Here is an 11,447-nt window from a genome sequence, read left to right as displayed (position 1 = left end):
TCTGCTGCAAGATCTACTAGTACAGAAACTAGCATCGTAGATCCCCTATCCCCGGATTCCCAAGGACAACGGAACAGGATCGACAGACCAAAATACAAGGTCACATATAGTCAAAGTCTGATTCGGCAGCGCGGGACTGTGCACCAGGATCTTGGTTCGGATCTGGGGGAACGCGCGAGTTTTAAGGTTTGCGGGGAACTTTTATTGCATCAGTCAGCGGAAAGTGGACTCGACATTCCGCCTCTACGCCCACTTCACTGCAGATGGGTTCCTTTTCGTTATACTGCCGTCTTTCAAGTGGACCGATCGATTGCCAAGCTGCACCAACAGCCTTGCATATGTAGTCGAAGGGTTGAGCTCCAATCATTGCTTGTGGATATGGAGACATCGGCAAGATTGTCCTTAGGTACCCCTCATCGGGGGATGGGGTGTGCGGAATCTGCTACCGCGGGTCCGCTAGCTCAAAAGTACGGTTTAAGAAGACGAGGCTGTCGATTTTGATTTTTATTTCCTGTGTTATTTTGAATTCTATTCCGCTGCGATTGTGATTCGTGCTTTTCATCATGGCTTCCAAGACCGAGGATACATATGACTATATTGTCTGCGGGTAGGTCAAATGCGAATTGTCTGGTTGTGCCTCCATGCTAACAAAACTTCAGAGGTGGAACTTCAGGCTGTGTCGTTGCTGGTCGTCTAGCTGAGAACCCCGAGGTCAAAATTCTGTTGCTCGAAGCTGGACAGCACAATAAGGACCTGGAAAATGTGCATATGACTGGCGGGTGAGTATTTCCGGACCAATCAATAACTCGATTCGTTACTGACAGACTAGGTGGTCAAACAACTTCGACGCCGAGACCGACTGGAATCTTGTCACGCCTCCTATGGCTGGGGTTGACAACCGCCAAGTGAAATTGAGTCGAGGACGATTCCTCGGGGGATCCAGTGGGTGCAATGGCACACTGTGCATCCGCGGCAACAAACAAGATTATGACGATTGGGGATTGGAGGGATGGAGTGGGGAGGAATTCTTCAAGGCCATGAGAAAGGTACTTCGCATCAATAAATTGAGGCATACAAAAATTACTAATAGAAGCAGTCGGAGACCTTCCACCCAAAGCCCTGGTTCAAAGCCGACAAGGAGAGCCACGGCTACTCTGGGCCTCTTCATACCGAACCGCATGACCTCGCACCCATTTCCCAGCTCCTACTGGACTCTTACGCCTCCCAGGGCATGCCTCTACACCACGACATGTTCAGCACAGGTGATGTCGCACAAGGATGTGGCCATGTGCCTCGAACAGTATATCAAGGTCTCCGCACAACAGGTGCTGACTTCGTCACAAACAAGAACCACCGTGGAAACATTACCATCAAGACTGATACCACGGTCGACAAGATCATGTTTACCAAACAAGGAGCTGAAACCTGCGCTTCAGGCGTAGCAACGCAGACCTCGGATGGTAGAACCCGGAATTACTATGCACGAAAGGAGATCATCATCTCCGGAGGCGCATACTGCAGCCCTGCAATTCTACTTCGGTCCGGCATCGGGCCCAAAGCAGAACTTGATCTGCACGACATTCCCTGCACGGTCGATCTACCAGGTGTAGGAAAGAACCTGATGGACCACCTAGTCAGTGCCACATTCGTAGCCCCAGTTCAGCTCTCCTTCCAATGGCAAAACTAACCAACGCAGATCGTCTTCATGTTCTACGAAACCGAAAAGAAAGGCCTAACAAACGATCACCACGTCTACCATGGCTCCAACTTCGACAAAACCTACGAAGAATGGAAAACTAAGAAATCAGGCTTTCTCTCAACTTTCCCATTCGGCAGCTTCGCCTTCGCCAGACTAGACGAGCGCCTGAAAGACGAACCACTCTGGAAAAATGCACCACGCCAACCAGGCCGTGATCCAATGGGTCTAACACCTTTTCAGCCCAACATCGAATTCTTCTCGACGGAATGCTACGGCGGGCCCAAACAGTACGACCAATTCCCTATTGACAACCAACACGCATTTTCCATGATAGCAGAGCTATTTGCGCCAAAGTCACGTGGATCTGTGACTTTGAAATCGGCGGATGCGTTGGAGAATCCGGTTGTCGATTGTAACTACTTGGCTGATCCGCTTGATTTGTTGGTTTTGAGCGAGGCTTGTCGATACGGTAATGAGGTTGTTATGAAGGGGGCTGGGACGAGGGATATTGTTAAGGGGGTCCTGGCCGTCGAATTTGAAGCATCATTCTTATACGACGAGGGAGGAGTGGGTTCCTTATGTTAAGGAGCACGCTACTACTTGTGAGTTTCTTCTCTTTTTCCTTTTTAGATTATTTTCGAGATTGACTGACCTTCTTTTGTAGGTTATCATGCTGCGGGTACTTGTGCCATGGGCAGAAAGGATGACCGTATGGCTGTGCTTGATGAGAAACTTCAGGTCAGAGGTGTTTCTGGGCTGAGGGTTGCGGATTGTAGTGTTATGCCTACTTTGCATGGCGGACACACTCAGATGCCGGCTTATGGTATTGGTGAGAAGTGTGCCGACTTGATCAAGGAGACATGGCGCATGGCGGGTAACATCTATCCTCGCATTTGAAATGGCCGTTGCGGGCATGCGGCACATTATAGAGAGCCGTGCCGATATGAGCCCCGTGCCTATCATTGTTCATATTCTGAACTAGTTTAGAGTACCAAGAGTTTTTTTTTTTCATTGTCACCGTGTTATAACTGAATGGTATTCATACTTCAACAATAATAGCAAAACTTTCTATACAGGTGCGAATCCTAAGATGAGAATGTAGTAATCCAAGATACCGAAGACCATAATGATAGTATAAAAAAGCAAAAAAAAAGGTGCTGGTCAGGTTCAGCTGCTCTCACTTGCAGAACCCAGATTAATTTCGAAAGAATCGTCTTCGGCTTCGTATGCCATCAGTGTCGAAATCTTCTGATGACTATGAACTGGCTTGTGGGACATATCTGGGATAGCAATTGTGCAATGAGTTTCCAAGCACACGGTGTGCGATTTCGGTAGAAAAGAATGTTCGTATTCTAGACCAACGGTAAGAACTTGTTGAAGAGCCGGCTCGGAAGAAAACTCCCTCAAAACATCGTTGATTTGGGCAATCAAGTCCCTGAACATGGAATGATCCATGAGCTGTGGTTCTTGGCGTTGAACCAAAGGTAGCCCAATTTTCAGCTTGTATATCCAAGTTTCCCCTGGGCGCAGTCGCATCAGATCAGTACTTCCTGACGCAGCCTCAAACCAACATTCATCGCCAGGACCAACGGAAAGTTTCAAGTCTGATATGACTCCAGGGCTGATGCCTGTGCGAAGCTGTCGAACAACCTTGCTGACTTTGCGCGCAAAATGGGCATTGCTAGGGCCTGAATCTTCTTCATCGGTATCAGAACAGATGTGCCAACCTGGTGGGTGGGCTATCCCGAGAGGGAAATAAGTCTCGGGGGAGACTGTGTGAAACCCAATGGCCTTGTCGATATTGGCTAACAATAAGGATTTTGGGGATCGCGCTGAGACAAGAACCAGATGACAGAAGGCAGTTCTAGATGAGGGGCAAAAGAGTCGGGATACTTTTTGAATGGAGTTCACCAGGTCCGGACATCTTCTCCTGTGCTTCTTCATCTGGCGTATAGAAAATATATCCAAAGCAGCTTGAACAGCCTCGACCGAATGAGATCCCAGAGAAAGTAATATTTCAAATCCACTGGGTGAACGCCCATTCACGCATGCCAAGGCCAGCCTATCAAAGGTTGCAATCAAGTTTGAAGCGAGCACCGTGGATGCCATGATCATTGGCGCCAAAAGGCTGGGTGAAGGCTGTTGCCTGTTTCATGATAAGTATGTCAGATTGGTGTTTGACAAAGCATGCACAGGGTGACAACTTACAGACAATCAAGGAGTATGATCATGTCAAGAGGGGCCAGTGGGGCAGTCTCAGGCAATGCAATCGGGTTGACGTCAACAGAGATATTCACCGAGGTCCAAACGGACAAATAGTCTGCCTCGATGCATGGTCGGCCTGCATAAGATCTCATGTTGGCGAATGCAATAGGAATATCTAACGGGCATAACAAGTCAGATGCCCCCTGGTGCAATATTTCCGAAAAGGCCTGGGTACGATCAGTTCTGAAATTCCTTGGTGACATTGGGCCCGTAGACGCTCCCACTTCTAGAGATGCCTTTTGTGATGTTGACGCGAGACATGGTGGCAAAGAATTCCAAGACCCGGAGCTCCAGCGAACGAGCAGGCGTGGCGCAAAGTGATACCCACTCCTGGTCATGAATCCTTCGGCCTGAAGGCGGCGTCGCGAATTCTGCATAGATGGGTCAGTAGGAGTATCAAAAAAAGGAGTATGGAAGCAATTACATTGTCGATAAATGGATCATCATCTACATTTAGGCCAGGAATCACAGTACCCTTGGCTGCTGGCTTATGATCTAGGCGAAGCTTCATAATCTCAATATTGTAAAGACTGTCACTGAGAGACGGGGTTCGCGTGGATGTCGCAACCTCGTTTGAGTCATAGTTCATACTCATGGCAAGTGAAGAGCTGCGACACGGAATATGCGGGTATGCTAGAGACAGCGAGCTGACTTTGCCGTCGGACAACGGTCCGCGTTTAATAACTGTGAGTGGCACAGGTAGATCGTCCATATTGGCAAAGTACCTAAACGTGCTCTCGGTTGGTGACAGGGACCTCGAACTCAATATGAATATCAGAGCACTCTGTCGCACGAATCGACGGTAAGATGTTGCAACTCTCGGGATCTGATCGAACCTTCTTGCGTCTCTGCTGCTTCCTGATACAACAGCACAAGAGGATGGTGTGCTTGATGGAGTGTATGCTCCAGTACTCGGAACACGCAAGCGCAATGGCAACAGCGCAGATGAGGACAACGAGAGGAACAAGAATTAAAGCAATCAGTAAAGCTGAACTTTTCAAATCCAAGGATAGAGTATTGGTCATTTTGTGGAATATGGACGAGAGTGGAAGAAATTGGGGGAACGGCAAGTTGATATATACGCAAGTAGTGGAAAGAGCGAACCAAGGAACACTGGAACTTCTAGAATGAGTCAAGTAGCATTGGGTATCAGAACACAAAACAAGCCTTCTCTATACATTGCCCACCATGGCTGCCATACTTTCCTTGATTGCGTTCAAGCTCGCATCGTCCAGTCGTGAGAACCGAATCTAAGAACATATAAGAATCATCCGGGCAAAATTTAATATCAAGGGATATTACCATGTCATCCCCATTTCCACGAGCAGCACTTCCAAACAACATCGGATCAGAGCGCGAATTTTCGATCTCATCTTGAGCCCGCCGAGCCCAAATTCCATCCCAATGCCAATCGCCAGGAAGCCGGGCCTGCGGACTTCCCCGTTTCCATCCTCCACCAGTACCACCTCGGCGATGTGCCTTCCACGCATGCCATGCTCCAGGGTTGCCAGCGACTTCAACTGGCAACGAATCCAACACATTTTCGTCATCGAAAGTCGACCGAATATAATCCAATATTTCTGAGACTGGGATAACAGATTTTGGTTCCGCAAATTGGTCCATGGGCGGGACCTGGGCCACGCGTGGTGTTTCCAGGGCGTCATCAGTAGTTTCCGGGTCCGTTGATGTCGAGGCAGTCGACGCGTCCGGGGCTTGGTCGCCTTCTGTGGGATCTACGCCGCTCGTTTCCGGTGCAGCATTTTTACTATTCCCGCTTACATTTCGCGATGTGTTCCCAGACGCTAGACCGCTCCGCTTTGCTCTGCCAAACCAGTGTGGGAATCCATGGCGAAGACTGAACCCACCAGGTGGTAAACGTTCTTCATCTGTTGCGCTGACCGGGTTGTCACTTGCCGAGCCAGTACTGAAGGTATAAGTGGTAAGGGGCACAATCAATGGGTGGAAGAAGTCGGTCGCGAATGTGACCAGAGGTGGGAGGTCGGGGTAGGTATCTGGGAATCGGAGTTGGAAACGGAGAATTGCTGAGGCATAGGGGCCTACAGGCTTTGGGTTAGCTTCTTTTCATTCAATCGATGGATTCAGACAAACCCGAGCGAACGAAGATCACTCCATTCCACAGTGTTGGGTCTCCTGGCGCGAGAGTCACGTAGACCCCTGGCGGTGTTGCCTGTTTTAAGCTCGCACTGCGGATGTTAGTATATGGATGATGGTGCAAATTGAAGAACTCACAATTCCAGGTGGAGCTGCTGCTTTCGAAGCGACGGAATGCAGGGTAACCTGGTGGTCGCCATTGTACAGGAGAAGTTGGAGAAGTTGAAATGCTTATCGCTTATCAATGTCAGAATGGGGTTTCTCATAGTTCACAACCTCAAATATACAACGCTCTAAAAGATCTATTCTATACTATAGACTACTTTGTCTAGCCATTTGCATGGGAAATCTATCAAAATTTGACTCTTTTCCAAGAAGACCAAGATGCATCATCCCTTCTCCAACACCTTCATATATCCCTCCAGCGACACCTTCCATCCACCAAGCGGCAAAGCTCGACAATGCAGCACCTACTCTCCCTTCGTTGAGTTTGCAAACTGCCATACCAATATTGACACTGCCTTTCCCAAGACCATCGGCTGTATCCAGCGTAGTGGTTAGAATGCGCTCGGTTATACGGTGGGTACGTTCATATGCATATATCTGGCGCAGAAGTAGCCTCGCATATGGTAAAAGGAATCGCAGAAGAAGAAACATTTGCACAATTGTCGATGCGAGCAGTCTATGCAGATAAGATCTCGAGTGGGGGTTGTATGTGCCGTTCCCCTCAGGGAGATATTGTGGTGGTTGAGGATATGGCGTTAGTGATGCTTTAACCGGCTCCGGGATGTGATTTTCGAGCATGGAAGTCTCCTCAGCCGATAAATCTTGGGGTAGAGCATCGAGAAGATATATCAAGGCATTTACATAGAGAGATCGAGCCAGGCGGCCGTCGGCTTGTGGTTGCTGAGCCTCATATCCTGCGTTGCGCAAAAGGTTGAAAGCTTTAGTCCGATGAAGTACCCTGTCAGTGATAGCTGGTCAATATGCAACAGTCTGGAACTCACCGGGTACTACCCGGTTCCATCGCAGCCCGGACTCGGCTTCATATTTAGTTGGACTCCCCATTTCCTCGACTGGGGGACTGTCCGGGCTTCGGGAGCCCGAATCAAAAGTTTCCAGATCATCGCTAGCTGTCGAGGGCCGTACCTCGGGTACCACTCGCTCTGTGGATTGGCTGTGGCATAGCAGATGAGGTTCTGATAGAGAAGCCAGTCCTCGGCGCGGATCCCCGTTCGATTCGGTACCTATGGGCGCACGGTGGGACGAGTATAGGCGGGGCAGTCGACGTCTAATCGACGCAGGGATGACGGGAAACAATGGGAATCCGGAGTAGTCCATTGACATTATGTGGAGTGGATAATGGGTGTGAAAAAGAGGAAGAATTGCAGGGCGAAAATTGACCGGGTCTGACAGAAAACGTTCTAAAAAACGTTGAATCCACCTGCAGTTTCACATGTCAGATAAGAATTTGCCTAGTATCATGCTCGGATCTCTTGTGCATCAAGCATGACATAGGTAAGTTATATTTCGTTACTTCTTGAGTCCAGCTGCATACTATTCTCTAGTATCACAAGATTGAAACCCCCCACCCCCAAGCTCACCTTTTATCAAGGATTACACTCAAACCACCCGACGGAGTATCCAAGGTATCTATGTTCGATTAGCAGCTGATAGGTTAGTTGGTAACCTGACTCAGTGGGGTCATATTGTGTATTTGGAAATAGAAACAGCTAATCATTACAAGATTGAAAAAAGCAAAAAGAAACTCCGATAGGGGGAATCGAACCCCCGGCTGTCGTGTGAGAGACGACGATGTTAGCCACTACACCATATCGGACGACTGCTGTGAAGGCTGCTTTCAGTTTAGTTATATCAAGTACGGGATAGCGCCACCGGTCGCTACACGTACCCGTGCGTGGCTTTATATAGATCCCTGCTTCCCCCTCTCTACCCAACAGCTCCTAATTCCTTTTTCTCCCTCCTTCTTCCTACGTCTCGCAGGTGAGGCAAATTTGCTATTGATACGGATCACCGAGCTCCTGAGCTCCGCCACCCGCTTTTCTCCCTGTATGTAAATCGTCGGCTTTTGCGATCCCGCGACTTCAATTCGCACTGCCCTCCCTCGTCCGGCCCTGTTTTCATGTTCAGCTCCGATCATGGTCCTCGAGATGAGACAGCCATTTCCCTTAGACCGCAACACTGGCTTGCAGGCTCACCGCCTCGGATGTCAATCGACCGGTCCATGGTTGACCTCTGCACAAGCAGGCGCATTCACCCTACACTCTTTCAGGACGATCGTCCCCCTATACAGCGGGGCTGCAAATTTGCCCTGTGGTTAACACACCGCGCGAGAGCCTTGTCGACCTTGGCAGGGGGTATTCGCCTCAATTCGAAACTGAAGATAATCAGCCCTAGTAAATTGTTAGACTGACTCGGCTGCGATTCGCGGTCAGCCGGTACTTGCTCAGTCAGCGCAGTTTATACGACTAACACAGGGACAATTTCTTTTTTACGATGACCACAATATTTCACGGTGGTCATGTCGAGACCCCAAAATGGCCCTCAGATCTACAAAGTCGTGAAGCGACGCCGTTGGTCCGCGCGGATACATCCAGTTCCCTCGGTCTACACCAGTGTATTGCGCAGCCGATGCCAGAGATCTCCGCCGTGTATCATCAAAAGCGCCTTCTGACTGAAATTCTCGTTGGCTTCATAATCGGTTAGCATCGAGGACGTGATAAAGGTCAAGGAGCAGGTCATGCGGACTGGAGATAGAGGGGGTGTGTGTCTCTGTGTTGGTCTAGTCTTACGCATTTCATCGTCTGTCTCGAGTCATGGAACGACTGACGGGCAGAGCTCAATCAATGCAGTGGCGATGACACGAGGTGCGGACGATGTGCAGACACGCAGTCCCCCCAGAATAGCAACGTACTTGTGGTATAGTTATTACATCAAGTAGATAAGCAGGCTAGTCAGTTTTGCGGTATCACCTGCTCTAGTGTTTCGGGTATGGAGACGATTGGCAAACAGTCCTCGCTCAAATGTGATCCTGCCGGAGCTTTGCTGCCTGAGTTTCCGATTTAAATGATCGAGCGCGCCTACAGGCTGAACAAGGCGTACTCGGTCTCATACACCGTCTCCACGAGAACAGCAATGAAGTTTCCATGATCTTCATTTTCAGATAGTTCCTCGTCCTGCCCATAAAAACCTTTTTTTTTTTTTTTTTTTCTTTGGTTTTCTGGTTCAAGTTGAAACACTCAGTCTCTTGGCATTTGAACACAGCCACCAGCTGATATGCTGGTGAAGAATTATTCACGCGAAGGTAGCCAATACCACTGTTGCGCTAATCCTCTTTAGTAAGGCGTACGTAAGGATGTGCTTGCTAGAGACTCCTGCGCAGAGATAGGTCAAACAGAACAAATATGACCGAGCAAATAACAGCACGAACCCAAGGGTAACTTTTGATCCTTGTTTCACATCCTCTTGATTTCGTCTTGTTGTGCTTTGCAAAGCGAACATAGCCTTCTGCTGAAGGTGTAGCCAAGAAGAGGTAAATTTACAGTCTTAAATAAGTCGACAAAGCAACTTACCATCAATAGCGCTCCTAGAATTGCCTTATGACAGAGGTCCGGTTTTTGTCCAACGGTGCACACTGAAGCAAAATGGTGGGCAGTTCTATAACAAAAGATGAATACATTTTGGCTCTCGAAGACGCAGCATACAATGGGAACTTGGATATTGTCAAGCTGCTCCTTGACCAGGGGGCCGATGTGAACGCTCAGGGTGGTATATATGGAAATGCTCTCCAAGCAGCTGCATACAAAGGAAACTTAGATGTTGCTAAGCTGCTCCTTGGCCAGGGGGCCAATGTGAACGCCCAAGGTGGTGAATATAGAAGTGCTCTCCAAGCCGCAGCATACAATGGAAACTTGGATATTGTTAAGCTATTCCTTACCCAGGGGGCTGATATAAATGCCCAAGGTGGTATATATGGAAATGCTCTCCAAGCCGCAGCCTACAATGGGAACTTGAATGTTGCCAAGTTGCTCCTTGCCCAGGGGGCCGAAGTGAACGTCCAAGGTGGTACATATGGAACTGCTCTCCAAGCCGCAGCACACCGTGGAAACTTGGATGTTGTCAAGCTGCTCCTTACCCAGGGGGCTGATATAAATGCCCAAGGTGGTATATATGGAAATGCTCTCCAAGCCGCAGCCTACAATGGGAACTTGAATGTTGCCAAGTTGCTCCTTGCCCAGGGGGCCGAAGTGAACGTCCAAGGTGGTATATATGGAAATGCTCTCCAAGCCGCAGCCTACAATGGGAACTTGGATGTTGTCAAGCTGCTCCTTGCCCAGGGGGCCAATATTGGCCTTCATACAGTTGATTCTCAGCGCGCATCATTGCTACATGCTGCTGTCGCTTCCAAGGACAGGGAAACTCTGAATCTGCTTCTTGAAGCTGGCGCACATATCTACATGGCCCAAACTGATGCTTTCAACCAGACGCCACTTCATATTGCTGTTATTCTATACTATCCAGGGGTCCTTCAAATCCTGGAGAGTTCGTTGGATCTAGCCGTCAAGAACGGAAAGGAGGACCCTCCTGCGCGATGCTATTGACGAAAGAGACTTTGATGGCTGTACCCCTTTGCACCATGCTGTTGAGAATCACGCTTTCAAAGCTGCAGAATGGCTCATCGCTCATGGTGCCAAAGTTGAAATTGAAGATTTTAAAAAGATCACTCCGTTTCAGCAAGCCTCTCAGTTGAATGATTTCGCAATGATGAAACTCCTTTTCCCTTATGTCAGCAAAAGTCTTATATGTTAAAAGCAACAGACTGGAGAGCTTGCATCCCCCTGAAAACGAAAAGGAATATTGTTCTAGCCCTGCGAGGATCACAGGTGCCTCCAGTGCAAGTGATGGATGGCCAGGAATTGACACAATATTTCTATGCGATATCATATTCCTTGGCTTTTTCTACATCAAGCATATCAGCACAGGATGATAAGTGTATCGCAACTGCTATTTCACAGAGAGCAATCGTGTGAGGTTTCCCGCATTCCAATGTCAGGACTTTTTGCTAATCCTTTAAGGCTTCTTGAAAACGATAGCCTTCTCGGTCACTCCTCTTCCGAAGGGGTCTATTGGCGATGGTGGCGTAGGGTAATGCGGAAAAGGAAACCTAACGAACTGGGAATGGCAAATTATCCTGATCTCTGGCGTTGGAAAGTACAGCTAAATGGAATTCCAAGTGCTGTAGCTCTACGTCAGCCTTCTCGAGCTGAATGTTAGTACTAACCACCTTCACCCGTCCCAAGCCCTTGATACTAATGCCATAAGAGGCTTTCTCGAGTGCCGTGTTCTGCTA

At 48.7% G+C, this 11,447-nt stretch overlaps 6 protein-coding genes across 6 annotated transcripts; 3 read left to right on the top strand and 3 right to left on the bottom strand.

Moving 5' to 3' along the window:
* Positions 1-563: 563 nt before the first annotated feature.
* On the top strand, positions 564-2,596 carry N7508_003483 (GMC family oxidoreductase; the record flags this gene model as incomplete). Its single annotated transcript, XM_058461549.1, has 6 exons — positions 564-607; positions 660-779; positions 830-1,046; positions 1,097-1,633; positions 1,697-2,270; positions 2,364-2,596. The coding sequence occupies 6 exons, from the start codon at positions 564-566 to the stop codon at positions 2,594-2,596; spliced, it is 1,725 nt and encodes a 574-aa protein (XP_058322126.1).
* A 270-nt stretch (positions 2,597-2,866) lies between these two features.
* On the bottom strand, positions 2,867-4,676 carry N7508_003482 (uncharacterized protein; the record flags this gene model as incomplete). The annotated part of the gene is made up of 3 exons (XM_058461548.1): positions 2,867-3,845; positions 3,908-4,335; positions 4,389-4,676. 3 exons carry the CDS (start codon positions 4,674-4,676, stop codon positions 2,867-2,869), a joined length of 1,695 nt encoding a protein of 564 aa, XP_058322125.1.
* Positions 4,677-4,689: 13 nt separating this feature from the next.
* On the bottom strand, positions 4,690-4,989 carry N7508_003481 (uncharacterized protein; the record flags this gene model as incomplete). Its single annotated transcript, XM_058461547.1, has 1 exon — positions 4,690-4,989. The coding sequence occupies one exon, from the start codon at positions 4,987-4,989 to the stop codon at positions 4,690-4,692; it is 300 nt and encodes a 99-aa protein (XP_058322124.1).
* A 147-nt stretch (positions 4,990-5,136) lies between these two features.
* On the bottom strand, positions 5,137-6,276 carry N7508_003480 (putative ubiquitin-conjugating enzyme; the record flags this gene model as incomplete). The annotated part of the gene is made up of 4 exons (XM_058461546.1): positions 5,137-5,214; positions 5,267-6,021; positions 6,074-6,168; positions 6,215-6,276. The coding sequence occupies 4 exons, from the start codon at positions 6,274-6,276 to the stop codon at positions 5,137-5,139; spliced, it is 990 nt and encodes a 329-aa protein (XP_058322123.1).
* Positions 6,277-8,593: 2,317 nt separating this feature from the next.
* On the top strand, positions 8,594-8,803 carry N7508_003479 (uncharacterized protein; the record flags this gene model as incomplete). The annotated part of the gene is made up of 1 exon (XM_058461545.1): positions 8,594-8,803. The coding sequence occupies one exon, from the start codon at positions 8,594-8,596 to the stop codon at positions 8,801-8,803; it is 210 nt and encodes a 69-aa protein (XP_058322122.1).
* Positions 8,804-9,741: 938 nt separating this feature from the next.
* On the top strand, positions 9,742-10,698 carry N7508_003478 (ankyrin repeat domain-containing protein; the record flags this gene model as incomplete). The annotated part of the gene is made up of 1 exon (XM_058461544.1): positions 9,742-10,698. The coding sequence occupies one exon, from the start codon at positions 9,742-9,744 to the stop codon at positions 10,696-10,698; it is 957 nt and encodes a 318-aa protein (XP_058322121.1).
* Between the last annotated feature and the right edge of the window lie 749 nt (positions 10,699-11,447).

This window comes from Penicillium antarcticum, assembly GCF_028974205.1.
Source record: "Penicillium antarcticum strain IBT 31339 chromosome Unknown utg000003l_segment0_segment0, whole genome shotgun sequence".
NCBI classification, from domain to species: Eukaryota; Fungi; Ascomycota; class Eurotiomycetes; order Eurotiales; family Aspergillaceae; genus Penicillium; species Penicillium antarcticum.
The sequence above is the reverse complement of the archived record's forward strand: the minus strand, read 5'-3'. Positions and strand labels throughout refer to the sequence as shown.